Source organism: Pollachius pollachius (assembly GCF_949987615.1).
Source record: "Pollachius pollachius genome assembly, chromosome: 1".
Taxonomy (NCBI): domain Eukaryota; kingdom Metazoa; phylum Chordata; class Actinopteri; order Gadiformes; family Gadidae; genus Pollachius; species Pollachius pollachius.
Genome location: NC_136934.1, coordinates 4,907,704 through 4,935,680, shown reverse-complemented (window position 1 = coordinate 4,935,680; position 27,977 = coordinate 4,907,704). Strand labels below are relative to the sequence as shown.

At 45.8% G+C, this 27,977-nt stretch overlaps 3 protein-coding genes across 4 annotated transcripts; 2 read left to right on the top strand and 1 right to left on the bottom strand.

Moving 5' to 3' along the window:
- Positions 1–61: 61 nt before the first annotated feature.
- On the top strand, positions 62–8,934 carry gda (guanine deaminase). The gene is made up of 14 exons (XM_079750659.1): positions 62–279; positions 1,128–1,216; positions 1,482–1,653; positions 1,879–1,966; positions 4,321–4,426; positions 4,725–4,752; positions 5,147–5,254; positions 5,438–5,545; positions 5,833–5,930; positions 6,244–6,311; positions 6,503–6,649; positions 7,584–7,702; positions 7,943–7,970; positions 8,122–8,934. Exons 1-14 carry the CDS (start codon positions 142–144, stop codon positions 8,178–8,180), a joined length of 1,356 nt encoding a protein of 451 aa, XP_079606785.1. The 5' UTR covers positions 62–141; the 3' UTR covers positions 8,181–8,934.
- Positions 8,935–11,286: 2,352 nt separating this feature from the next.
- Positions 11,287–16,663, top strand: LOC307085778 (uncharacterized protein). 2 transcript variants are annotated; one of them, XM_079750640.1, is made up of 5 exons: positions 11,287–11,501; positions 11,997–12,260; positions 13,427–13,593; positions 13,879–15,191; positions 15,598–16,663. In XM_079750640.1, exons 2-5 carry the CDS (start codon positions 11,999–12,001, stop codon positions 16,010–16,012), a joined length of 2,157 nt encoding a protein of 718 aa, XP_079606766.1. In that variant the 5' UTR covers positions 11,287–11,501; positions 11,997–11,998; the 3' UTR covers positions 16,013–16,663. The 2 variants fall into 2 exon arrangements, with proteins under 2 accessions (XP_079606766.1, XP_079606765.1); XM_079750639.1 differs by having other exon boundaries at positions 11,961–12,260.
- Positions 16,664–18,548: 1,885 nt separating this feature from the next.
- On the bottom strand, positions 18,549–25,640 carry zfand5a (zinc finger, AN1-type domain 5a). Its single transcript, XM_079750736.1, has 6 exons — positions 25,470–25,640; positions 22,324–22,485; positions 21,645–21,747; positions 21,394–21,479; positions 20,854–20,985; positions 18,549–20,676 (listed from the first exon to the last, which is right to left on the bottom strand). The coding sequence occupies exons 2-6, from the start codon at positions 22,481–22,483 to the stop codon at positions 20,528–20,530; spliced, it is 630 nt and encodes a 209-aa protein (XP_079606862.1). The 5' UTR covers positions 22,484–22,485; positions 25,470–25,640; the 3' UTR covers positions 18,549–20,527.
- Between the last annotated feature and the right edge of the window lie 2,337 nt (positions 25,641–27,977).

Below are 27,977 nucleotides of genomic sequence, written 5' to 3'. Positions count from 1 at the left end.
GTGGAAAAAAGGAGGGTCGGCTAATGCACGTCATCCACTGTTTTCTGGTCCGCAGCAGGAAGTCGGTCGACGATCCTGAAACCTGAAACAGTTGTGAGCGCATCCACTCGGTGGTAACGCTCATTTCGTCCAGGCCGAACCATGGCAGCTTCTCAAACGTGTTCCTCCTCCGCCGCCACCAACGTCAAGGTGTTCAGGGGAACCTTCGTCCACTCGACCCAGCAGGACGCCCTGGTCATACTGGAAGATGCGCTGCTGGGGGTGGATTCCACCGGGAAGGTCTGTGGTGCCATCTAAGATTTCTGTGAAGAGGGGAGAAAACTTGCAATCTGTGTGTAATAACTTGTAACAGCGGGACCACCATATTCTTAAGCCAGGATCCAATAGCGCTGTTTTATTTGTAGTAACAAATCATTATAATACTGTTTACGAGTGTGCATGACAGTACAAGCAATAATAATACACATAACCTATTCATTCTGTTATTTTTTTAAAGACTTGGATGAATATATTCTTTATTATTATGATGTGTTGGGATAATAACTTGTATAAAGTAAGCCTATGTTGTAATCGTTTTTTTTTATAATATATCTGATAAGAAAAACACATTTCGTTGAAAGTCCAGAAATGTTTGATTTATCACATATTTTCAACCCAAAGGTAGAACATTTGTGATTTAAATGGATAGGAAAGACCTTGGGTTCTCCGCTCTTGGCTCTTGGGCAATCGTCCCTGGACGTGAAAGAAACACTGTCCTGTGTGTAGGCTGGCGCTGATCCAGTCCGATGAAGTGCAACATATTTAGGCAATCAAAGTCCCCCAGGAGAAATACATTTTGTTGTTGACAACGGTACAATATATTTAAGCAGTAAGTGGAGCACTGTGTGGAGACAACCCGTCAATTAGCATGAAAGCATAGAGGTAGCAGAGCTGCAGAGAGCAGAAATGCCATTCCCAGCCTTCCTTCAAGGACCCTAACCTCACACGTACAGTACATTGCAAAGAACGTATTTGTTATTTTTTGTTCAAACTAATGCGGGTATTTGAGTTGGCCAGCAGCTTGGCATTCTTAATAATGACATTCAGATTATAATGCAAAACATGCCTTGCCTTGTGTTCATTATTAGATATCCTTTGTTGAGAAAGGCCCGGAGCTGGAAGAGGTGTCTACGAAGTTTGGATTCAACCCAAGTACTGTTACTCAACTATCACCTCAGTGAGTGGAGGATTTTAAACCATTACTGGATATATACTTCTAAAGTTTATAAAAATCTGTAGCAAAGCCCGGTCAGTTATTTTAAACCTGTATATAATGGAATGGCATTGTGCTACTACTCATGTATTACTTATATTGTATTACTTAATTATATTTCCCTATTTTGTACAACATAATCCCAAATAAAGTATCTTCAGCTGTTACATTTCTAAATGGCTAACAAATGTCCGCCTTAACATCCTCTGTGCCCCGTCCTACATGGCAGGGAGTTCTTCATGCCCGGCCTTGTGGACACCCACATCCATGCAGCCCAGTACAGCTATGCAGGCACTGCTCTGGACCTGCCCCTGCTCGACTGGCTCCAGACCTACACCTTCCCCGTGGAGTCCAGGTACTCGGATCTGGAGTTCGCCCGCGATGTCTACACGCACGTGGTGGTGAGTGAAGCCCCTCTCTCTCTTCTATGTCTTCTCCCGGGTCGCTACTCACTAGCTTATTCAAAACGGAAACAGTCAGAAAACAAACCGGCTCATTGAATCCATTGGTTTGGTAACTAGGCTATTCTACTAAATAGCCTAAAAGTAAGGAACGTAATCCAGACTGTTTTGTATCATCGCCCTGTATCAGCTGGATATTATGCTTATTGCTTGGCAATATTTCAGAAACGGACCTTGAGAAATGGTACTACGACCGCCTGCTACTTCGCCACCATACACACAGACGCCTCCCTCCTGCTAGGGGAGATTGCGAGTAAGTGTACATCTTTATAATCCTCATCAGCCAGTCACTGTTAACCTCTACTGTTAACCTCTTCAGGTCAACCAATGCCTCTAGGTTTGGACATGTGCTCGGCAACTAGTTAGGCAGCGATTCTTTGTGTTTCCCTTTTTTTTCTTTGGCCTCATGATAGCATAGGAAAATGTTCCCAAAATAGTCTCTGAAGCTTTGGGGAAAGTTTTTCTCTTTTCCGGGCCAAGAGGCTGTAGTGCAGCACCGTACAAAGGGACTTGAGTTCTAGGATGCTAATGTTAGCAGCAGGTATCGCTCATGCTTGAACTACAGAAACACATAAGAAATACAAATACAAATGCTTTTTTTCATAATTACGAGATAAGCATTACGTTAAAACCAAATATCCAAATATCTTGTAAGTACAAGAAAAGATCATGCAAGATAAAATGTCTAAAGAGAACAGTCTACAGTCTAAAGTGGTTACTTATGATGATGACTAATCAACATATTCAAAAAGGTAAATCAATATTTAGACCTTCTTTTAAAGTTTCCACTTCCAAATATAGTATTAACTATCATATTGCAATGTTTAATTACCGCACAAAGCACTAAACAAAGCACTAAACCGTCCCCTTACAAAATAACGTGAATGCAACAACAATAATTATTTCTTTATAACTGTGCAAAACATGACATGTATCTCAGGCGGAAATAAAATCCACCATTTATGCTGTGGTCTTGTTTTATTCACTCTGGTCCAGTAACATCCACATTGATTATTTCAATTGCAATAACAATCAAATAGGTGCTACCTTTCATTTGTTGCCAATATTCCACAACACAGCCCTTGTAGTCGTGCAAAATTCACTATGCACTTTGGCTATCTTATCTTCAACAAAAACCCAAGGCCTAGTGAGGAAGAGGTTAGGCAATAAATCAGGGCTATACATCTATGGAAAAAACAGGAACTTCTAATGATAGTTGGATCCATCCACTATTCCTGGGGTGCATCTGCTTTGATGTGGTATTGTTCAACACATGCCTTTGCACACACACCTGCCCTACACCTGTTGCGGCTGTCTGGTCCATGTTGTATAGGGAGAATGATGAAGCCGCACAACAAGGGTCAAAGTTTAGTTTCCAGCTCTGTTTGTGTCCTAGTAGGGACTCTAGCTTCGTCAATCAACAACTATACTAGAATAACCAATTTAACCCACATAACTTAGATAAACTTAAGTAACCTTAACCTTAAGAACCGTAGCGCCATAACCTGCTGTTTAAGACAAGATGTGTCTGCCTGTATTAAAATATCACTGAGGACATAACTTGAACCTTCACCCTGTTTATAGAGGCATAGGCTTGCTTATCTCTCGATTGGTTTGTGTGTGTGGGTCTGTGTGCGTGTGTGTGAGAGATTAACAGTTGCATAAAAATACTTATCTTGTGAGGATTCACAAGATAACGATAACGTGAGAATACTTACTATACTATATAATACTCCCTCGAAGCCTAGGCAGACATACGTCTTCCAAGGCTTCAAGTTATGAGTTTGCGGTCAAACCCCTTTTTTTTTTGGTCACGGTCGTTTCTGATCTCTTTCTTTGATGTTTTCATCTAAACAATATCTGCCTTTTCTCAAAGTGGGTGGCATTGTTTATAGTCTTTGTTCCCTTATAATAATATCGTTATACTTTCTCAAAAGAAAAAAAAAAAGTGAATAGCTGAAGGCCGCCGATGTGCTGAGACGATGCATTCCGTGGTTTATTAGAAAGAGGCCGGCTTTCTGCCTTGGGAACATGTCAACAGAGTCAGGGCATCCCTTCATGACCTCAGGCTGAACTTGAGGGGCGGTTTCGCTGTAGTTCAGCATGCAATGAAAAAGCCAAAGAAAGTCCAAAGAAACAACATTATTTGAGTTGCCCCGCTTTTATTTGCTTATTGTCCGAAGAGTTAACCACAGCAGAACCTACACATCCACAGCAGAACCTATATGTCCACAGCAGAACCTATACATCCACAGCAGAACCTATGCATCCACAGCAGAACCTATGCATCCACAGCAGAACCTATACATCCACAGCAGAACCTATGCATCCACAGCAGAACCTATACATCAACAGCAGAACCTATACATCAACAGCAGAACCTATACATCCACAGCAGAACCTATACATCCACAGCAGATCCTATACATCAACAGCAGAACCTATACATCCACAGCAGAACCTGTACATCCACGCATAAATGTAGGGCGAGAGATGGAATACCTACTTTATAATCCCTCATGTATTAACTTTGAAACATGGGCTCAGTTCTTATATACACGTGGATTTTGTTCCCTCGGTGTGATGAGCTCATGTTCCTTGTTCCAGATGACTTTGGGCAGCGTGCCCTGGTGGGTAAAGTGTGCATGGACCGAAACGGGCTTCATGAACATTACAAAGAAGAAACAAAGGAGTCCCTGAGCGAAACCACACGGTGTGGAAACACTATTTATATTATAAATAATAATATAACTCATTTTTCCTCAAGGGCCTTTGTAGCAGACCATATAATATGTAGGTAATACACACGATGTGTATATATATATATATATATATATATATATATATATTAGTAGTTATATTTATAATCTATGTATTTATATAGGCTTACTTAATATGTACATTACTATTTATTGACTCATCCTCATCATATATAACCTATTTAAATAGGTTATTATTGTCCATCCTAGCCTGCATAAAGTTTACCTTTGTTTTGTTTGTTTGCCCTCCAGCTTCATCAGCGAGCTGATGAAGAGGAAGGTATGTCTTCCTCACATCCTTTGTCTTTTGTTCTGCCTTCTGTGTCGCCAGCTACAACAAAGCCCTCTTGACACTCACACACTCACACACACACACACACACACACACACACAGACACGCACACACACACAAAGATAAGATATTTATTTTTCATAGTAGGCATGCAATACAACAATGTTTGCTAGATGTCAAACTGCCAAATTAAAATCGCCCTATCCACCAGACCAGCAACGCTGTGCTAAGGGTTGCTCAACTCGTCGCACGCCATATTGTGGCGCAGAGCTGGCTGCCCAAAATGAGCATTCATTTTAAAGGTTTGCGATATTCAAGTCATCGATTGGATTTCCGTGTTTAAATCTCCATGTCCTGCGTTTGGTGGACTCCGTCCTGCCAGTACCCCTTGGTGAAGCCGGTGGTCACGCCACGCTTCTCGGTGTCGTGCACCCCGGGGCTGATGCTCAAGCTCGCCGAGGTGGCCCAGAACAACAACCTTCACATCCAGGTGAGCTTGTCACGTGGGACAATTGATTGAGAGCCGTGCCGTTTTTAACACCTTTTTTTTCTCCCTTTACCCAAACATTGCATAACCCTATTCCTCGTTCATGACCAAATCTTATTATTCAGGCGCCTCTGGGCCAACTGATCTGAAGGACCCAGCGTCACGCACTGTCTTCTCTTTCCTCAGAGCCATATCAGTGAAAACAAGGATGAGGTGACCCTGGTGAAGGAACTGTTCCCTGAGTCCCAGTCGTACACGGACGTCTATCTCCAGCACAACCTGCTCACCAGCAAGGTGAGGTGCATGGAGGCTACAGCACTGTAGTGGTGCTTCAAGCCCGGCCCCCCCCCCCCCCGGTCCACAGTGTGGCCTGTAGGCAGTCTCTATGGATTCTGAACTCAGACCCGAATGTAGGCAAAAAAGGAACTCAGGCAGCAGGTCAAAGCATAGATACTAATTAAGGAGGAAATCTTCAGGACAAACCCAGAACGACCAACGGAACCCACCCAACATACTTCAGAGTCTCCAGCTGATCCCCTTCTGTTTGACCGCCCTGATGCTGATCTTCTACTCTTCTACAGACCATAATGGCTCACGGCTGCCACCTGAGTGATGAAGAGCTGAAGATCTTTCACCGGACGGGAAGCTCTCTGGCTCACTGCCCCAACTCCAACCTCTCGTAAGCACACGATGTCTCCCAAAACCTTTGTGCTTCACACATCTACTGCACTGGCATATGGATTCTTCTTATATCTGTCTGTCTGTCTGTTTCTCTCTCTGTCTGTCTAAACTCAAACAATGTTGAAACCACATACAATGTGGAAGTCGAACTGCTCCCCAACAGAAATCCAGATGCTTCTTCTTTTTTGCATTCTCTCTCTCCATGTGCTAGCGCCATACACTGACAAAAGCCAGACTATCTCCTAACTTTCCTTTTTTCTCTCTCTCTCTCTCTCTCTCTCTCTCTCTCTCTCTCTCTGTTTCTCGTCCAGGTTATGCAGTGGGTTGTTTGACGTCCATAAGGTTCTCAGCCATAAAGTTAAACTGGGTCTTGGAACAGGTAGCCAGCCTCATCATGGCACGATGTTCTACGATGTTTAGCATTATCTTAATGTTTTGAAGATTGTCCACCTGTAAATGTTTTTGGTTGTACGTATGCACATTCAGAGACAGGTGTGTGAGTGTATGCGTGTGTCGGATCACACCGCGTCCATCCATGTGTTACATCGATGCGTTTGTTTCGGCGTTCAGACGTGGCGGGGGGGTACTCCCCCTCCATGCTGGACGCGGTGAGGCGAGCCCGGGACATGTCCAAGGTCCTGACCATCCAGGACCCCGCCCGCCAGACCCTGACCTGGGAGGAGACCTTCAGACTGGCCACGTTGGGGGGAAGCCAAGGTACCCCACCCCAACCCAAACCCTATTTTAGGGCATTGTGGAGCTGAGAGATAGGGCTGGATCTGGTTTAGGTATCAGCATGAAGTGCGTGTCATCATGGGCATCACATGGCCCATATGGCCGTCAGCTGTTAGTGCTGGTCCAGGCCGTTGGCCTCAAGTGGTAGTGGCTAGTGGTGGTCAAAAAATACATTGACGTCGTCCAATACTGTGGAAGGCATGCAAAGTGTGTGCATAGTGAATAGTATTCCCAAAAGCTCTCAGCCATGCTGAATGTGCAAGGTTAACTTATGTGTGGGGTGGTGATTCCCACCCTGTGACCGAATCACAGGGTGGGATTCACCACCCCCCTGAAGCTCCAGTTCAATTTGTTCTGCATATTTTCAAATGCTCCGCAACTATAAATACTTTCATTATACGAAACACTGAAACCGCTGGTGAGGCCAGTTCCCCAAAGCTGGCCTAAACAGACGTTATTTTCAAAGAATTTTGGGAGAAATGAGTGCGAGTCTTCATTTCCACCTCAGCCTCCAAGAAACTTGAAAAGGAAAAGCACACAGCAAAATGTATTGAACCGAAAATGCATGTATTAACAACAGAATATCCCAAAGACGACTAAGACACACAAGCAAGCCAATTTGCAGGGACCGCGCCCACATATCCAACCAATCACAACAGAGACATCAATCAACTAACCCAATCACAACTCAAACCAAAAAACAATGCCACACAAAGAAACACGAACCGAGGGAGGGACATGATGACACCAACAGCAACCACAATGGCAAAGGCCGTTTGAGGGACAAAGGGTTTTGTCCGGATACACACCCGGATCTATTGGTCAGTTAGCGTGTGACAGCGCTTTATTTCCTGTCAGGAATGCTGCAAAGTATATCACTGAATGACATGATCCCTTTGGTCCATAACCTCCACAGCTCTGTCCATGGACAGCCAGACCGGTAACTTTGTGGTGGGAAAAGACTTTGATGCTCTGAGGGTGAATGTGGCTGTGCCTGGTGGCCCTATCGACCTGGTTCAAGATGACGGACCAAAGGTACACACACACACACAAGCATACACACACACACACACACACACACACACACACACACACACACACACACACACACAAACACACACACACACACAGACATACATACCAATGCAAACGCATTTGCACGCATGCATATACACATTATATATATACACACACGATGCACGATACACGCAGTAAAACAGCTGATCTTTACAGTCTTGACCTTATCAACTCATTCATCCATTATTTCCCTTTCAGGTTCTGCTGGAGAAGTTCCTGAATTTGGGTGAGTGCCAAGCGGTCTTACTTTCAGTTCCTCCACCGCAGATGCTGACGTTTGCTTCTTCCCCGCACCGTTGTCCAATGCGATAGTCGGTCTGCTGTAGCTGCTTATACTGATTCCTATGTTTGACCATGTGCTTGTTTGTGGTTCGCAGGTGATGACCGTAACATCCTAGAGGTGTATGTGGCTGGCAGGAAGGTGGTGCCCCTCTAGTCACCTGGGCAGCAGAAGAGAAACAGAGCCTAGTGCCTCTCGGTGTCTGAAGCATGCCTATTGTAAATGTCCTAAGGGCTCTGAAGTTAACTTTTAGTAAAAGGGATCAGCAAAAGGGAATTAAAATAACATTTGTTATTTTATGTATTTTCGGGAAATAATAAATTTGGTTTATTTGTTGTATGTTTCCACTTACAGCCTTACACTGAATGTGTGCCGAGCATTTATGGTTGTATGACATTGTATAACTCATCACGAGAGCAACTGACCTCAGGTAATTTAGTTTAATGCTGATGATTGTAAAAAAAAAAGCATATAATGCTATTGCTCGGATATAATCCTACATTTTGCATATCTTTACGTATATATCTTTATCTTTATATATATTCATAACCTGTCAGTTTCCAGCATATACTTTGCAATTCTTTTAATTGTAAATGTGTAATGTGTTTGTTAACTAATTCCAATGGATCTTTTATTTTATCACGTTTAATTTGACTCCAATCTGTCTGTACATCCTGTGCCTTTCTCTGGATCCAAATATTTGTCCTCAGGCTTGAAGTTGTGAATTGTGATTAATGAACAAATGCTTATGTAGCTTTTCCAATTACAGCTTTTCCAAAATAATGATTGAGAAGAGAAATTCTTAAGAAGGGAAGTTCACCACAGGAATGATATATATAATTTACAGAACTAAGAAGTATGAAGGAACCATATGTAGCCGGAAAGAATGCAATAAATGTATTGTGTTCGACATACGTCTCTGTTTCTCCAATGCTTGCACATCTGCAGTTCTTTTTTCAGGGAATTTCCCCTGCTTTGCACAGGGTCGGAAAACATGTTGCAAAAATGTTGAAATGCAACGGCTTTTTTCCACTATATTTAACATAGCGGAAATGTGAAATCAGCATCAGCAAAGCTGGACTGAGACAAAACTCAGCCCAGGCAATTTGAGTTACCGGAAGGATCATTGACCGTCATTAGCAATTAGCGTCTAGAAACTTTGAGACCCAGGCTGGACCTTAACAGACCCAAATAAAACATGTTTACATTTTTAAAGTATGGATTCCTGCAATGAGGTAGTTTTACAGTGCATCATATGATTTATCTGTTGAACATGAAACCACTGAATATGTTGTTTTCAAGTAACCCCCACTCGTTGGGCCAATCCCGATTTGAATAGGGTCCAGTCTGGTTCAAATCGGTAGGCTATTTGAACCAATATATTTATCTGACTTTTGTTTATTGGAAGGCACTAGGTGTGGCATATAGATATTAAAGCTCGCAGTGTGTAGAATTTAGTGGCATCTATCTGAACGGACCTGGCAGTTATGAAATATCCGATTCATAAGTAGGTTTTAATTAGTGTATAATCCCATGAAAAGAATCGCCACCAAATGACTGTGGGCCGATCGGAAAACTAGGAGGACTTCAACCCGGTGCTGCTGGTGTGTCACTGCGGGCCGAGATCAGTGCTCTCCGCTCTGTCTGCTTACGTTCATCAACAGATTCCAAAACGTCTGCCCTTTTCCATCATTTTTCAATCTATTATTTGACAAATGTGAAGAATGTAATCATGGTGTTGATGGGTCGTCAAACAACAAAATGTAAAAAATACTAATTCTTCAAGATATAATTGTATCGTCGTCACACCGGGAAAGTGCTATGCCAGATGGCCGGTCCAACCTGAAGCACCAGACAGAAGGCATAGTCACTGTCGTGACGTTTTGACACTGACAAGAAGGCTCTCTTCAGTGGAGGGTTACGGGAGCACAGACCGGGTGTTACACCGAATTCTGCGACCCACCGAATAGTGTGACCCCAGGGGGCGCTGTTGCATATTCTTTGCAATATGCACGAGTTTGAAGCGTAGACAGGCATGACCAAAACATAAATTAAACATTAGATCTCCCCCAACCAATTACCTTGTTATTAAAGGTGCTTAGTAAATACATTTGTTTTGATTTGATTAGCATTTTACAGACCCATACAATGATAGGGCGTTTAGTATGGTCCTTCACCGTTGCTTCTTTACCCATAAAAAGCTACAGTCAGTGTTAAATTACGCTGATTTACCTTTGAGCATTTCCTATTATAGGCTACTGTGTAAAACACTGTTTAGAATTAATGTAAGTATCAAGAAAAGAAGGACCCATCGGTGGGGGGGAGATCTTATGTTTTATTTACCATTTTATTTACCATTTATCCACCAAATGCTTGGCGTCGCCCCGCAACCACTCAGTGGCTGCTCCTGCTTCTGGGAGTACTGCCTTTCTTCATTCGGTGATTACTGCAAGCAGCGCTCAACTATGGTTATTCTCAGGCTTTATTCTTTTTTTCTTTATTATTCCCGACATATTTTTGGACCCTACTCATGGCAAAGGACCGGCAGATTCCAATGTTACTACTTCCAAAAACGAAGGCCACTTTTGGTATTCTACAGTAACACCTTGAATTGCACACTCAAAGTAAAGAAAATGTCTAACGAGGAATTCCTGATGCAAGGGCTGGTTGTAATGGGTTGTGTATCTAGGTGTGTAGTTGTGTGTGTGTGTGTGTGTGTGTGTGTGTGTTAGCTTAGTGCTACAGGGCACTCAATTGCTGCCAGCTTTGACTTGGGAGTGTAGCAGCGCACTGACAAACAGTCAAGTCATTATGGCTAATTTGGTAAGTCAATAGGTTGAAACATCTAGAATAATATTCCAGTTGAACTATGAGGCATGGAGCATTTAGCCATAACTTCTATGAGTTGCCCCTCCCCCAGACCCATGACGTCACACTTGGTCAGTGCTGTAGGCCCCTCCCCTTTCTTGTCCTGGATAATGAAGGTCTGTAGGAAACAAGATTCAAACTGAAGACTCAGTTTGAAACAGCTCAGCTATTCTAGATTTTATCTCAAATGTAATAAAACTGTATGACTTTACCTATTTGTTTAACTCTTAGACTTTATTGGTTTCTATTGTACCTCTACTCTTCTATTTCTTCCACTCTGTACTCAGCATCTACTATGTTGTTGTATCAGCTCACGTTATCCACTAGGCGGCAGCAAATTAACAAAAACAAGGCTCTCCTTTATATGAAATAAATGAGTGGGTGGGTGGGGGAAGTGAAGCTACTATAAGGAGTTCGTTGTATGCGTTTTACTTGACAGTATTCATAACTGAGAAACGAAATCTCTAAATAATGATGTAAACTTAAATGAGCAATATGACCAGAACGGTGAGAGTCTCGAACGTACACCCGTCTGCACTCCAGGAAGGGTCGGAACCTCGTTCCGCTGCTTACGCTGTTTACCACCCGGACAAAGGCTAGTTGAAACAGGTATGTCGTCTTTATTAAGCAATGCGCGTGTCTATAGTGTGTCTAGCGAAATAATGACACGACAAGACAATGTTGACAGTTCCTTTGAGAATTAGACACTATTTTCTCTGATCAGAGAACCGATTTTTCTCATCAAGACCACAGCAAAGTAATAATGGGGCATCTCTAACGCTTCGGGCGCCACACATGACACACCGGATCTGTCACTTTCATAATCTCACTCCTGCCAGGTAGCGAAAGTTGGCAACACTCAGTGTTTGATCATCAATGGTGGTATGATTCTTGAATTAATGTCACGAAGTGCAGACTTTTTTTATTCGCATTCAATATAAATAAAGATAAAATGGTACTCTCATTCACAAGCATCTATATATCTATAGATAAAGAAATATATGCACTTGCGATTCAATTGCAAGACTAATTATTAAGCACTACTCCCTTCCCAACTAAAACCTACAGATATTCATCCAAATTTGCTTCCACCAAACCGTCCAGCAATGCTGGAAGAGGAAGATTTCCGGGCCTCCGCTACATCGCCCTCAGCTCAGCGCCTCCAGAAGCAGAAGAGGGGGTCCAGACGTGTGAAGAAGACGAAGAGGAGGCAGGAGCTGGATGAAGACGGCTTCGTTCTCCCTCTGAGTCGGCTGTGTCTCCTCAGCCTGGCCGACAACATGAAGGCAGTGTGGGTGAAGGACTACGAGGAGAACTACCTGGACCGCTACCACTTCACGTACATCATGGGCCCCTTTGATGGCCTGCGTGAGTCCAGCAGAGCAGACAGCGTTAACTCCCCCTGTGGTCGGACGTGCCGGGCAGGATGGGTCGGAGATCCATGCAGCGCCCGCATCAATTAAAAAATCGAAACATGGATTTGACTTTGTCAAAAGCCTGGTATCGTTATGTTCCCGTTATGATTTAGAACCCCTTCTAATCCGGCCAGATGACGTTGTGCATTACAATACATATATCGGGTGGTCCTGTCTTCATGATCCACGGTGTGATTACACATTAGTTTGCAGAATGTCTAGAAACCCTTTTTAAGGAGGGCTGTCCTTCTGTTTAGTAGGGGGAGCAGGGGTTGGGATCCTCATCATTTGAACCTCTCGTTCAATTAGACTAAAGGGCTGGTATATAAGAATTCATCATTGGTTGTTCCAGTTGTGTGTATGTATATACAGTAACCTAGGATAATGAGATCTGACACGTCTTGCATGTGAAACGCTGACCCAAAATCCTAACTAGCAAAAAAAAAAAGCTAATGTTTTATGCTTACAAAATGAGCCGGTCCTTTCGATGCGATGTCGCAATGTACAAGTCCTAAAGCCAAGCTCGGGCTTTTCTCCGGATTACCCTCATTTTACGTGTCTTTAGTTGCCCTGCAGGAGGAAGCTAAACCCAGTAAGTCAGGGGCGAAGGATCCCGTTGTGCTGTCTGTAATCTTATTAACTTTTCATCACATTTTATACACAAATTCAAGGTTGTGAATAATGTGTTCAAGTCGGCTTCATCTAACTGGCGGCTAAGATCATTAACTTACATATAGGATGTCATTCTAAGATGGTGGATAGACTGACTGAAGGGCAACATGTGGCCCAGGAGGTAAAGCGGGTTGACTGGTAACCGGAAGGTTGCTAGTTCGATCCCAGGCTCCTCCGAGCACCTTGAGTGTCGAGGTGTCCCTGAGCGAGACGCCTCACCCTCGCCTTGCCTGGTTGACTCTGCCGTCGGTGTGTGAATTCATGCATGATGAATGGGTGCGCGTTAGGCAATATTGTAAAGCGCTTTGAGTGGCCACGTGTTAGTAAAGCGTGGTATAAAATACACTCCGTTTACTCACTGAGTAGTCCCTGCACTCATGATCTTCACTGTAAATACAAAAAGGAAGTTCCGTATATTGACTGCTGACCTTGTGATTGATCCCCCAGCGGGGGAGCTGGTGGAGGAACTGACCGCCCTGCTGTGCTCCAGGAAGCAGCTGTCCCGCGCGGCGCTGCACCTTCTGGTGGTGCCCCAGCTGCGAGGCCTGTCCCTGGCCGCGTGTCCGGGCCTGGCCACCCCCCGCCTCTGCTCCATCATCGCGGCGCGCTGCCAGGTCTGACAGGAGGGTGTTCCCGACCCCTGCCACGCTACGGTTTACACTATTTGTGTTTTGTTTTTTTTGTATACTGAGGTCAGTGTGCACCACCAAGAGTTCAGTCACACTTCATAGTTGAATTATGAGAATTCTCACATTTTATGATACATACTGTGTTACCATCAGAATCCGTTGTATTCCCCTATCGTGTGGGTATCAGTATCGTGTGGGTTTCATTTCATTACAGCTATAACGTAAAATGTGATCCTATTTAGATTCCTTATCTTTTATCCCTCCTCTCAGCACATGTCCCGTCTGGACCTGTCTGGGGCTCAGCAGGCCTCCCCCCAGGCCCAGGGGGACATGCTCCGCTCCTTGCCCAGGCTGCGCTCCCTCTCCCTGGCCGGGACCCCCTGTGACCGGGGGGTCATCCGGACGGTCGCCGGGCACTGCCGGGCACTGCGCCACCTCGACGTATCCCAATGTCACCTCCTTTCCCCCGCTGATCTTCTGCTTCTGGGAGGCGGGGTTTCCCTCGACGGTGCGGCGGGTTGCACCGAGTCCTCGGCTGGTCGTGACGCGTCCGCATGCTGCCGCGGCGTTTCTCCGTCCCCCGCCGTCACCCGCTGCCGCTACTCCTCTCCATCCTCCTCCTCCTCCTCCTCCTCCTCCTCCTCCTTCTGTGCGCTGCCTCTGAGATCCCTGCTGGCGACGGACATCAGCTTTGGGGAGGAGGAAGGGGAGCCGGCGGCGACGGCTGCCTACCTCCTGCTCAGCCTGCCTCACCTGGAGCGCGTGGCCCTGGAGGGGCTGGACTGGGCCCTCGGGGCCATTCACCGCCGGGAGTTTGACCCCGCTGAGGGGCTCACACGCAGGGAGGGGGTGCCTCGGCTGGAGGAGGTGTGGAGGGAGAGGCAGAAGGAGCGCCGGACAGACCAGGGGGAGAACGAGGAGGCCGGAGCAGAGGGAAACCGAGAAAGAGAAGAAGAAGAGAGTTGGGAGGTGCACGGGACCGAGAGCCCGGACGGAGATGAAGGTGAGGCTTCCGGCGGAGACGAGGAGCCGGATCTCCTTGCGGAAGAAGAGGTGGGCGCGGGGGGCGTCGGGGAGAAGGCCATGCTGAGGGGTGCGATGGGGGTGGGGCCGGGCGATGACAGTCTGACCCTGCGTCTGAGGGAGATCCGAGCGTTGTCGCCAGCCTCCCTGGAGGTAGCATTTCGTCTGTGTCCACACATCCAGTCCCTGGCTGTGAGCGTCGACTCGGCGGAGGCTGCCGGAGGTAGGAGGGGCCAGGGTTGGACGTTGGCCGCCGGGCTGGGGAACTGGTCCGGTCAGCTGCGTAGCTTGACCCTTCGTCACACGGGGCCCCTGGGGGATCTCCTTACCCCCCTGCGAGAAATTGGCTCCACCCTGGTTTCTCTCACCCTGGAAGGGGTCAAAACCAGCCCGCACTGCCCTCTACTGGAGGTCCTGCAGGCCTGCCCCAGACTGAAGGAGCTGGTGGTCTCCGCCCAGCCCCCCGACAGCCCTCCATACGAGGACGAAGAGGGGGAGGAGGAGTTCGGGGGGGCCCGCGATCTGCTGAGGCTGCCTCACCTCTGCTCCCTCACGCTCAGGTACGTGCCGTGCTCGTAGTAGTATACGACACGCCCAGCCTCCAACATCTTGAACTCGTGGTGTTATGCTGAAACTTTGGGAAGAAAACATTATCTTATGGAAGGGTAGACGGACGGGGGATTTATCTCAGAAAATCCCAAGAGAGGCCATAGAAAAGAGAAAGCAGACTATACCCAATTGAATTGTGTTCCTGGGATGAATTTACATGATGATTGAAAGGGTGGATGATTCTCAATTGGAATCTTATCTAATGTACCCAGTTATTCCCAAACCATTCCAGCAGCCCACTGCAAATGTGATTGTATGAGAAAACTGTCAATACATAGCTTTTTCATTTCACATTTTCTTTGATAATCTTCGCTGCATAAATGATTCACATGTTTTGTGTCATTTTCGTTTTCTCAGTTTTGACTACGAGGAACAGACAAAGCCTGCAATGTCCTGGAGGGCCCTGCAGAGGGTGCTGTTGAGCCTTCTGTGGGGCTCTCCCCTGCTGGAGAGGCTCTCTCTCACCGCGCTGCCATGTCACCTGAACACCGTGCTCCGTCACATCATCTCCAGCCAGACCTGGAGCCTGCACCGCCACCAGCACCTCCAGCCTGGGGCGGTCGCCGCGTCCACACCGCCCTCCGCGCCACTCGGACGCGTGACACATCTGGGCCTGGCCCGGAGCGACGTAACCATGGCGACGGTGATGCGCCTGGTGCAGGGATGCAGACCCATGAAGTCGGTGAACCTCTCTTGCTGTTGGGAGGTCAGCCGCCAGGATGTGTTGAACAGCTTGTTGAAGTGCCCCCGTGTCACGTTTGTCTGGCTGTAACAGATGATTCAGCGACAGGTCCAGACACTGAGGGAGGAATGGCACCGGTATGAATTGTCCTCTTTGGATTAGTGTTACTGGTTTGTTGACTTAAATCATGTTTGGCATGCGGAAGTCCTGCAAACAGATGAGCTTTAAATCCATTGCCCAATTGTTTTCCTGATCCAAATTGCTCAAATATTGACGTCTACTTACTGAAATATAAGTGCCTTAAATTCACTTGACAACCAAATCCTATTTTATGTATGTATTTGAGTCATGCATTTATACCATAGGTATAAATGGCTCTTTTGGCCCTTTTCTTGCTCTGAAAAGGTTTGCGTCCCAAACTTTAACTTTTGTGTGTCTGATTCCAAACAAAATGATTTACCAAGTGCCGGCAATGTCAATATCCCTTTAAAAGTGCTGATTCCTTTGTTTGTATATATGAGTCATTAGACCTTAGAAAAAAAAAAATTGTTCCAAAAGAGGATGATCAAATGACTGTCAGAAAACTCCTGACTCATTTGCCTTTGAGGGGGACCCGACCTCAAGGTTGGGAAACACTGATTGAAACAATATTTGAAGAGGTATTGGTTACCACTTGTAAATAGACTTCAAAATCAAGCAATATCAATATATATATATATAATGTATATGTTGCTTTGGCGATATAATAAATCTACCAAAACTGTAATTTCTATCACATCTGTGTGGACTCAAGTGGTTCTTGATTGTTCTCTCCTTCTATGGGGCTCTGTACCGGGTCCAGAAATAATATCCAGGTCAGGACAAAAAACATTCTCCTGCTAATAACACTGCGGTCGATAACAGTAACAAATGGCCGATGTTAACACTTCACAGACAACTACATTCAACAACACACGATGTACACCCAGAACTTGTATTGTGGTATTTTAGAAATATTCTTTGTGAAAGAGTTCACACTAAATCTATTCACCTCAGCACTTATACTCTAATACAGTCATGAAGATTTTTTTATGATCTCATTGTTTTCTGCCTTGTGATGATCATGCCCATATTAGGGTTACAACCCCTCTAATCCATTAGTCATCACGGGTGACTTCCTGTGTGACATTTCCTGTCTGCCTAAAGGCAAGAAACTTTTATCACACCCAGACAAGTAAAAAATAAAGAAGAATCAATCAAATAATGTAGTTAAGTAAAGTATAAAGTATTATTTTTTTTTTTCTAGGTCGTGTATGACACGGTGTATGCGTCAGTGTGTGTGTCCCGGTAGTTAGCGTGCTAGCCGGTGTGAGTCGTCATTGTGGAGGCCTCGGCTCAGACTGGTCTGATCTGGTTAGACTCCGGGATAATGACGACACAGTGGGTCACCCCTCCCTGTTCTCACTCTCTTTCTGGCTGCTGCTGAGCTACTTTTTTCACCCTCTACCGGTTCTCAGCTCTCCTTCTCTCTCACACACAGTACTCTCGCTCACCCTGGCCTTTTCACTCTTAAGCCTTCTATTTTAGATCGCCACCTTTGATGTGTACCTGTTTTATTCTTTTGTGTACTGGACGGAAAAGCACACACACATACACAAACACTTTGTTGAACTTGATTAACCAGGCCACATTTTCTGTTTAGTGGTCATTATTGTTTTGACAACCATTTATTGTGTGCTTCTGGGAATTTCCCTACAGTGTGATTAGCCTGTCCTAAAACATTCAGGAACCTCATCTCTTCTCACAAACTCAAACAGCAATAGCTTGTGTACTCTTAAATCTGGAAGGATATATCAGGGAAGCTCCAGAATATTCTATAGAAATGGGACGGTTCTTCTAATTTTTTTCCGTCACCAAACAGGAAATCCAAACACACATGATCAAGCAGCAGACTTGTTTCTATAGGACAGTAAAGATGGTGGATGATCCTACCCATTATACCGACCATAGCTCCCATCCCTCCTGAGCCCTGTCACTATGGCATTCAGCAAACAGTCAGCAGATGGTTTAGCTCAGACAGAAAACATCTGGACTTTTAGCTCCTTCGTTAATTTTCTCTCAGCAGGTTACGAAGAAGAGATGTAAAAAGAAGACGAGATTTCCTTAATATTTGAACAAGTCGGATTCTGAGACATATGGTTCACCCGTTGTCTGGGCCTGGACTTTGTCAGTCCGAGGTCTACAGGGGCACACCTCAGCTGTTGGGAACAGCTGTCGACGTGACGCCATCTGCCAACCAGGAATTTTGGACATGCACAAGGTCTACCAAAACATAAAGGGTGCTTTCTGTACACATGGCAACCCCCCCCCACACCCTGCAGAAGTAGCAGCACTGTGGGTCACAAAGGAGCAGGCTCAGACGGGAGTACAACGCAGAGTATGGTTTAAGGCTGCCCTCGTCTAGGAAATCAAAGGTCACTTGAATACATTTTCAGCACAAAAGCCTGTGTTGACCAATATGGCGATTAACTATTCTGACTTGGGAGATATGAGGCGCAGCACTAGCAAAAAATAAAGTTGTTAATCCGGAAAACGCCCTGATACACAAGTGTTCACACCATTGAGAAATGAGTTAGCCGTAAACGTATAAAAGTTAGAACATGACCAGGCCATGTAATGTCTCTCTGTACATAGTTTTATTTACATGATACAATTCTGTCGTAATGCTGGATAGCAAGATTATATGTAATACATAAATATCAACACAGTTTGTTGTTTTCTTTTTTTGTACAAATTTGCATATAACTAAGAATCATGAAGGGAAAACTCAAACAGATACAAACGTATTTTGATGAAAATTTTAAATAATAATAAACCTCACATCCTGACGATGAATAAAATGGGATGAACACAAAGTCACAATCATACCCATGTTTCAATGTATCAGGCAGCCATGACAAATAAACTTACACACACAAACCACACACGCGCGCACACACACACACACACACACACACACACACACACACACACACACACTTCTCGGCTCCATAGCCAATGCAGGGGACAGCTGTTAGAGATGACGGGTGAAGTTACGTTGAATCCTGTTATCTATTAGTTTTCAATGAAAAAAAGAAAATCTAGATCTGGCATGCTCCTGTAGTTCTGTAAACATGTGCTGTTAAAACCGGGTAGTTCCACAGACAAATAGATTGGGGGACTACACACCCAACTACACGCACACACACGCACCCAACTACACACCCACACAACACCTGTGTCACACAAACATTTGTTAGAGCATAGACAAAATAATAATAATAATACATAGCTTGGCTCACATACCCTAATTCCACAAACGCACTGCATACATGGTGCTAACGTCAGTACTATGCCAATGAAAGAGGAAAATGACACACGATTTGATAAAACAGAAAATAGTCTCTCAGTCGATTAATTATCACCAAAAAACACTAAATGAGTGATGCTATTTCATTCAATTATTAGCCTTTACACACGTTTGCAGAGTGAAGTTCGACCCATGCGCTTATCCCATCCGTTCATGCCTCATAATAATGATGTGCTGTTTATCCATCCATCAAAACATTCCACATATCCTGGAAACTGCAACAGGATCAGCACACAGCCCCCGACACGAGCCTCGGTGGGAATTACAATCTGAGCTCAGACCAGTCCTGGTACCTCCCTCCCCACACCCACCCACGTCATTTACCTCGGGGACGGCGCAAACAAACACTTTGTCCACACGTTCTCATGTACCTCCTTCACCAAAAGAAAAACACTACCTCTAAGCACTTTTTTTAAGAAACGTTAAAATGCCTGCACTTAGTTGTCGTGCAGGGCGGGCTAGATGACCTTGGAGGGAGATGTAGCAATATGACACCTCATCCGTCCCGGTGGAAAAAGCAGAAGATGAAAACAAGTTGAACGAGGGGAAGACATCGAAGCTCAACATGGCTGCCGTGAGGTAGGTAAAGCCAGGAAGGACGCAGACAAACCTAAAACTAAGCCCCTTGTGCATCGTGGGGCTCAGATGGTAGTATGGTTCACTGTTGTCAACGTACCCCCAATGCAACTAAAAAAGGAAAATACACAAAAGGTGGGATAGAGGTTTTGGTGAACGAGGACACGGCTGCTTGCTGCGTGGGTACAGACACCCGCCCTCTGACACAGGACAAGGGGAAAGGGAAAATGGCTGCCTATGGTTTGGCACAAAATGGCGCCTGGGTTAGGTTGAGAGAGAGAGAGGAGCACAGCGCATCCCCGACAGTCACCCGGGGCTGCGCTTCATAAGACAATATATATTCTAAACAAAAGGATTCAAACAGCGGCAAAGACAAACCACAAAAGAAGAAAAAAAAAAGGGCTAAAACTAATAAATCAAAGAAATAAGAGAAAAGTGATCATTCATGCATCTCCCTCCGACAGGATGTCTTCTCTTTTTCCCCTTCTCTTTTTTCTTTCATTTTCTCGAGGCTGTTTTGGAAAACCGAGTCCGTTCCTTATGCTCCGCCCTCGTGCTCGCACTACAGTCTTTGTCGTTGTCCTGGGTGCCGTTGTTGCCTCTGCGGTTGTCCTGGGGGTCGCCATCGTTCCGGGGAGCGCCTATATTCTCTGGATCTTGTCCGCCACCACAACCGGGTTCTCCTTGCGGATCTTGGCCGCGGCCTCCGCCTTGTAGTCATAAGGACAGCTGTGCTTGTCCGAGTACCGGTGGATCCCGCAAAACAGGTTGCCACAGCGACAGTCGAATCCTGGTGGGCACAGGGGACAGCAGTGTCAAAACGGTTTGAAACGGACAGCAAGACCCCTGCCGGGTAGTTGTTGGAAAGAAAAATCTGTTTTGGTCTTTGTTAAAAAAAAAAAAGGGGGTAAAAAATAGCTGATTGATTAGAGAATCAACCCCGCGCACTGGTCGCCCGCGTGCTTACCTGTGAGACCAACTTTCTTGCGGCACATAAAACATCTATTCTTCTTGGGTTTGGGGGGGTCTCCCTTGCCCTCCTCGCTGGAAGATGAAGAGGAACCGCCACCTGAGCCAGAAGCGGTCGGCTGGCTGACAACTGTGTGGCCAGCGGGAGAGACGAGGCAAAAAGACAAGTTAGTCGTGCTCTGTTTGCTTTTCCTGCAGGGAGACCATGTCTGCATTTATCAGTAACTGACCAGTATTTTAACTCCTCCCCTATAAGTGTCTGAGATCCCATGAATTAGCCCTGCGTGTGAGTGTGTCCTGAACCGTTCGTGCTTGGCAGGATACAATGTGGTAGTCTGACAGGCCCCTGGTATATCACTTCCAAGAACGTACTCTGGTTCTAGGAGGTATTTTTAAACAGGCCTATTTTTAGCCACCCTCTGGGTCTTGAAGGCTGTTAAGTAAAACCAGGCAGTGGGATCAACGGGTTGCGGTGCTGCGCCGAAGACTAAACTTACACCCAGCCTAAGTGGGTCGCAGAGAGGTGGGGGGGGCTTACCAGGGTCTAAGGCTTCAGGCTTGTCCTCTCTAGAAATGCTCATCTCTGTCATTTGTTGGGTCACAGGTAGCGACCCGTGGAGACTTCTGAATAGAAAACACAGAACAACAAGGACATTATAGAAACACGTGTAGGACAGCGTACACGTGATAAACAAAACACCAGTCAACAGAACACAGAAGAGCTCGATCATCACGTGGCGCACCCCACACACACAATTACACACACACACACACACACAGTGAACTGACCTAGACATGTTGGGGGAGGACACGGGGGACGCGTCCACCTTGGCCAGGCTGGCTTCTAGCCTCTTGATAGCCGCGGCCTCCGAGCTGGGGCTGCCGAGAGAGCCTGGTCAGGAGAGAACGGGTCAATCAGTCACACATGAGAGACCCCTGATAAGACCCCCCCCCCCCCCCCCTCACATTATACCACGGTATGTGCTACAGTGTGTGAAGACCAAATATCCCAATACATGGATTGTCACATTATCAAGCACAAAGCGGTTAATAACAGCGTGCATGGTACGAGTGGGGTGAGATGCGCAGCCCAAAACGACGGTCTTGTCTTCTACTCGTGGAATTCACTGTACTCGTGGTTGGGAACGGACAAATTGCGACAGGTTTACCGGCTTGCTTCGACCGGACGGCGGGCCGGAGAGCAGGCCGCCCCAACCTCGAGCACGTGAAGCCGCGCAGAACGACAGCTGCTCCTGGTTACCCAGAGAGGAAAAGGGGAGGGCCGAGGGGAGCAGGGAAAACAACGTCTATATTCCCACGTGCTTCGCCCTCTGTACCCGCACAGCACTTTGTCCACCGAGTGTGCGTGCACGAGAGCGAATATATATGCGAGTTCGCGTACGACGGTGAACATACGCGAGTGCGCGAGAGTGTGTGTGCTTGTGCGCACGGCAGCGCACGTTCTTACCCATGGGTGTGAGCGGGCTCATGCGGTCGCTGTTCTGCCCTCGTGTCAGGTGATCTTTGTAGCACACGGAGCACATGCCATTGGTTCTGGGGTTGCCATAGAAACCACAGCCAGTGGCACATAGCATGGGCACCTGGCTCTGGTTCGTCTCCTGGGCCATTGCTACAACACAGGGAAAGACAAAGGGGGAAGAAACATATGAGACGCGTGTCTGTGCAGACATGCTCGCATCGCAGTTATTACACAACACATCCTTTTTAGGCGATCAGCAATTCCCCCTTGAAATTATGCAGTCTTTGGAAAAGTTTCAACTCAGCTCAAGGTCAACTCATGGTGGGCCGATACAGTAACAAACAACAAGAAAGGAGCAGTCTTCTATATTAAAACATAACAGGAAGCACCTCCCCCCCCCCCCAACCAGAGCCGTTAAACGGTAGCCACACAATAAACGGTTGTGTGTGAGACTCCCTCAAGAACACATAGCACTCTGTTCAGCACCTTGGCAACAGTCGAATCCAGCACTTTGCATTTGTCGAGCCCCTTTACAGTCACACTGTCTCAGTGAACTGTGTTTCCTGTGCTACAGAAAGAGAAATGGAAGACAGACGTTTGCATGCAAGCAGTGTCAGCGATCAACGTCAATATGGTGAGCAGGACTCCAGTTTAAGGACACAAGACTTTTCAAATAGCTTCACGGTTCTCCAATTGTCCCACAATGCTGACACTGAATGTTTTAAGAGCTTACTCACACAGTCACGCGAATATGTCTTATCACTACTCGAAATAACCCCGGTGATTTACTTTCCGACTATACACTAGACAAGCATCAGCAGCAGAGGGGGAAACAGAACCAGCTGGTTTCAACCACCGCATGCTGTGCAGCGGGGACTCGCCGGGACTTACCAGCGGTACACAAGGAACAGCGTAATTCAACCACCGCCCTCCCTCCCTCCCACCACACACTCATTTTCCCAGAACATATCTGGGCGTGAGTTAAGGAAACGTGACAGAGGGCTGTGACGTCACACAACCACAAAGCACAAGAGGAAGTGGGGTAAATTTGGAAGTTTGCTTCATGATACCTAATAGAAAACTGACTAGTCTCGTCAAGAGATGGGCACTATTTTACATATTGTGCTGACTGGCCACGTTTTAAGAAGGTGGTGTTATTTATATTCCATGGCAGACTTACCACCCACATGCACACCTGATGCCAAGCTATTTCCCAAGCTGTCTTTTTGATGCATCTAACGACAAACAACAAGGGCCCCACTCAGGAGTGATCTCATATTACATTTGGGAGCACTGCCTGGGCTGCGTTATGCTATAGGCACAACAGCTGCTTCCCTGCCTTGAGGGCTGCTCCTTGCTCACAACAACACTCCAGTTAAAACATAAAGCAGGCCACTGTGTTATTTCCACATGAGGTTGAAAGCCCGTCCAACAGAACACTGTTGTCAGGTCATTCAAGGTGACCTGACCTCCATAGACAAACAACATCTCCACCCGCTGCCGTCTGTTCCGACTACCACTGACTACCACTGGTGTCTGTCAACAAAGGGCTTCCTAGGAAAAGCCCACAAAGCATTTCGCCTGGACTGCATCACGTGTCCGCCCGCTGACTGCTTTAAAAAGTTACAGGGCCTTTTTTGTTTTTGAAATAACACACCGCCAATATGGATAAACACAGCCACTGTTGATAAAGGTGAAATCCGTCACCGGCTTTTGAGTAGTGGGGAAAAACACGTCTCGTCGGCGCACAATGGAACAATGGACACTGTGGCCACAGCTGTCACGAGCTGAACGTGCCCGACTGTCAATCAAACAGCACGTGCGTTGTTAACTTTTAAGATACCGCCAAAGCAAACGGTTTTTATGGTCCGATACGTGAGGATGACGACGAATCCGAACTCATCCACTCGGACGCTGCTCTTTTCGTGTGTCCATGGAACGAAAAAAAACTGGTGTGTTGGGGGTTTTCCAGTACATTTAGCAACCATTAATCGTTTACCACAGCCTTTCGTTACCTGGGACCATCGTACTCCGAAACCAGAAAATATGTTGTTACTTTGAGGCAGTTAAACCGACCACGAAATCTGTTTCTGAACGAATATACGTGGCTATTCTGATTGCTTATCAAAAGGACAAACGACTAAACGTGACCAAAGCCAACCAAACGTGACGTTTCGTTTTAACGTGAACATCTAGATCGTAATTAACGCGATGTCCCTTTGATTCGAGCAATGAATGAAAAGAAAGGCATTGTTCGTGTACCGACCGCAAGCCGAGCTCACGTTTCGAGACAGGGCTGAAAAACGACTGAGTCACACCGAGGAAGAGAATAGCCATCTCCCACCATGTCCCCGAACGATATTATCGGTGACAAACCATACGAATTATGTAAACGTCAACCGGGGGAGGTGAACCGAGTGTACGGCGGACATTGAGGATCCATCCCGGAGTCCAGACATGAATCTGTTCTCCCTTTGTTGATTCCTTTGTCTGCGTCGTCCCGGCTTCCTGTTTGCTCGCTAGTCACCACCAGCGGCTTGTTTTTCGTGCATTTATTTTCGGGAAAGACCACGTAGAAGATATCCCCGATGTGCATCTCCGCCCTAAAAACCTACAAATAATCGTAGTTGTATCGAGTTATCCCAAAAGGTCCCTCCCAGACTAATGATACTGAACAGACCACACACACACACACGATTGTAATGTCAACACAACATGGTTACTTTTAACTAAATTAAACATCGACCCGTCCGTAATTTCGTACTATTGTCGTGTGGCTGTGATGGTTTCGATGTTCTCGAAAGGGAATAAATCAGCTGTACCCTGGTCCCCATCCCCCAGCCTGGGGAAGTCACACAGATACCCCTCGCTGCTCACTCCCTTGTTTTTCAGCCAAACGAGTCTCGTTCGAGGGGATTTTCACCCAGAGAAGCCAGAGACAACTTTAACTAACAACGACTTGTTCATCCAAAAAAATAAAAAAGACACTTAGCCGACGTGTAGATCGTCCGATGCTGGGGTACAGTTATTGTCAACAGTACAGTGGTGTGTCGGGCAAACGACCTTTTGTTAATCCCGTGTCTGAACCGATACCCATTATTCGGACAAATAACGGGTCGTCTCGGGGAGCTTACCTGCAAAAAGATGATGATGAAAGATTGCAAGGAGAAGATGTGGAGTAGCGCAGTCGGGTTCCGCGTATTTTTGGCCAATCCAGTTCCTTTTTCTGGGTAAATCCTCCGGGTCTAAGATAGATGGCTATAATTACGTTGTCCTATCTGGCGTGTGTTCGCTCTATCTCTCCGTTTCTGTATCCGCTGAGCCCTCGACGATGTGTTTGTTTCCTTCTTTAGTAAGAGGCGTGGTGGATGACGTCACGGGTGAAACGGCGCGTCGTCATTGGCTACCCGCGGTGCCCCGGAGCGACAGTCCTACAATTTGCAGAGGGGGGTTGGGCTTGCGCAGAGGGCAGGTTTGCGTTATCTATTCGTCATCCTCCCACAAGGACACACTATTTTATTGTGTAATCCTCCTAAACGCGTCGTGGCTGCCGCCGTCCTGGCAGTTGTTGTTCATGATTAATTAGAATAGTATTAGTATTAGTAAGAATAAGCAGCCGCCTATTGTAACAATAGGCTTCTTGCGGGATGAGATGAGCTAGACGTCAAAAAAATTCCAGTCCAACAGACAAAACAAGTTTGTATTTCATTCCTAGAAGTAATCCGGTTCAGAAGCCTTCGTCTGTGTTGACAAGGAGGTGTTGCCAAGGGGGCGATTGCATCTGGATGCCAGCAAACCATCACAAACATCATCCACAACATATTATTTGATAATTGACGACCTGTCTCGTGGTACACAATCCTTGAAATGGAAATTGTAAACATTTCCGGAAAGCACTATCACGTGTAATGATAACACCCCTATTTTTTATAACTGCATTGCATTACCTTTAGTCATTATATATTTCCATATATAGTTATGATATATAGACTGATACCAGTAGTGATGTTCCTGTACTGGCCCTGTTGGATGACACCATGGGGCCAACAAGCTCAAACATATTCCTTTGGCTTGGAACGCCATACACATCCCCTAGGGCATGTGGCACTGCACATGAAACAAAACAAACACTACCTTTAGGTGAGCATAACATGGTTGTGTGTGGGATGGGTAAGAACAAAGTCTAAAGTGTGTGTGTGTGTGTGTTTCTTTTTTTTGTTGATATTATTATTAATATGACATCAGACGATTGTGGAAAGCCAGTGTAATATGTGGCCAATTGTAGAGAGAGTGGGTCCCTTACATCACGATCACACGCTTATCCGGGAGAGGACAATATGTGTATATGATCCTGACTACTCACACTACTATCGCACACGCACACACGCACAAACATAATCTCAGAAGGCTCCACTATTTATTATAATTGAACCAATTATTCTAAACAGCAAGCTGAATGTAATTGGTGTTTGTGTATTTAGGAGAGAGCGTACAGAGTCAAAAGGAGGTCAAGACAAGAGGAGGCAGAAGCAGAGTGATTTTGGCAGTATCGCCCTGGACCGCTCCTTGCATATTGGGGGGAAGAAAAGAATATTTATACCGGAAAACTGCTGTCACGCATGCAGGCGTACACACAAAAAAACAATGGATCTGCTTTCCAACATACATTGAGGTACAGACACTCAAAGTACTGTACTAGTATGCCAGGTAAAGGATATTTCCGACTCCCTTCCTTCTCTGAACGAAAACAACACTAAATGTTTGGATTCTTGAATAAACCAGCATGACCATTTTTCTTACATTTTTCAATGGGCAAGGTTAGAATAAAACTGTATCAATGTTTTTATAGAGTATATTAGCATTACAAGGTTATAGTTTACACTATGCATAACAAAAGGAAATCCATAATAGCAGGCTTGTTTCACCTGTTGGTTTGCCTTTGTGTCTCTGCATGGGTCTTCCAATGTGAATGGTCCCCTTAATTCTCAAAATGGTTTGCTTTATTCTCTGGGTTCAGCTGTGGTGGTTGGTGTTCATTTGTCTCTGGCAGCTTTAGTCGAGGATGTGCTGTGAAACCATTATTTCTTATGTGGGCTTGTAACGCCCCCTTGAAACTGTAACTGGCACACTGTGGTATTAGAATACATCTGCTGGATTCCCCGCACCCACTACTGGGGGTAATGTCAATCAACAGTGGAACTGAGTGACGCTTTCACAATGTCAATAAAGACAACGAAATGAACAGCGAATGACCTTCATACGTCGGCTGGTTCGTTAAGATGTTCCTGATCGGTGACCCAGATTATCCCGCGTCATGCTTTCAGATACATGATAATGATTGACTGATTTGTTGTTCTGTTTGTTGTTCTTATCCTGAACACTGACACACTGCGATCATCTGTTTTCATAATAAACAGGAATAGTACCTTGCTCTTCCAAAGAACAGCATATGCAAGATTTCTTCCTCGGAACAACTCATCTGATACAATATGCAGTGGAAAAATTGATATTTTAGAAATGGGTCACATCCACAGTTGTGACGTTCCCTGCTTACTCTCTCTGATTGCTTTTTGGCAGAGCATCGTCCCCTGTCTAATTTACATTTCATTTGCATACAGTGTGTCGAGGAACACATTGGACCT

Excerpts from the sequence above, each read along its gene's own strand:
- gda (XM_079750659.1), top strand. The coding sequence starts at position 142 with ATGGCAGCTTCTCAAACGTGTTCCTCCTCCGCCGCCACCAACGTCAAG. Across the intron at positions 5,255-5,437 it reads ACAACAACCTTCACATCCAG|AGCCATATCAGTGAAAACAA; the intron begins GTGAGCTTGTCA and ends CTCTTTCCTCAG. Across the intron at positions 7,703-7,942 it reads TTCAAGATGACGGACCAAAG|GTTCTGCTGGAGAAGTTCCT; the intron begins GTACACACACAC and ends TTTCCCTTTCAG.
- LOC307085778 (XM_079750640.1), top strand. The coding sequence starts at position 11,999 with ATGCTGGAAGAGGAAGATTTCCGGGCCTCCGCTACATCGCCCTCAGCT. Across the intron at positions 12,261-13,426 it reads GGGCCCCTTTGATGGCCTGC|CGGGGGAGCTGGTGGAGGAA; the intron begins GTGAGTCCAGCA and ends TTGATCCCCCAG. Across the intron at positions 15,192-15,597 it reads CTCTGCTCCCTCACGCTCAG|TTTTGACTACGAGGAACAGA; the intron begins GTACGTGCCGTG and ends TCGTTTTCTCAG.
- zfand5a (XM_079750736.1), bottom strand. The coding sequence starts at position 22,483 with ATGGCCCAGGAGACGAACCAGAGCCAGGTGCCCATGCTATGTGCCACT. Across the intron at positions 21,748-22,323 it reads GAGCCCGCTCACACCCATGG|GCTCTCTCGGCAGCCCCAGC; the intron begins GTAAGAACGTGC and ends TCTCCTGACCAG. Across the intron at positions 20,677-20,853 it reads CAAGAAAGTTGGTCTCACAG|GATTCGACTGTCGCTGTGGC; the intron begins GTAAGCACGCGG and ends TGTGCCCACCAG.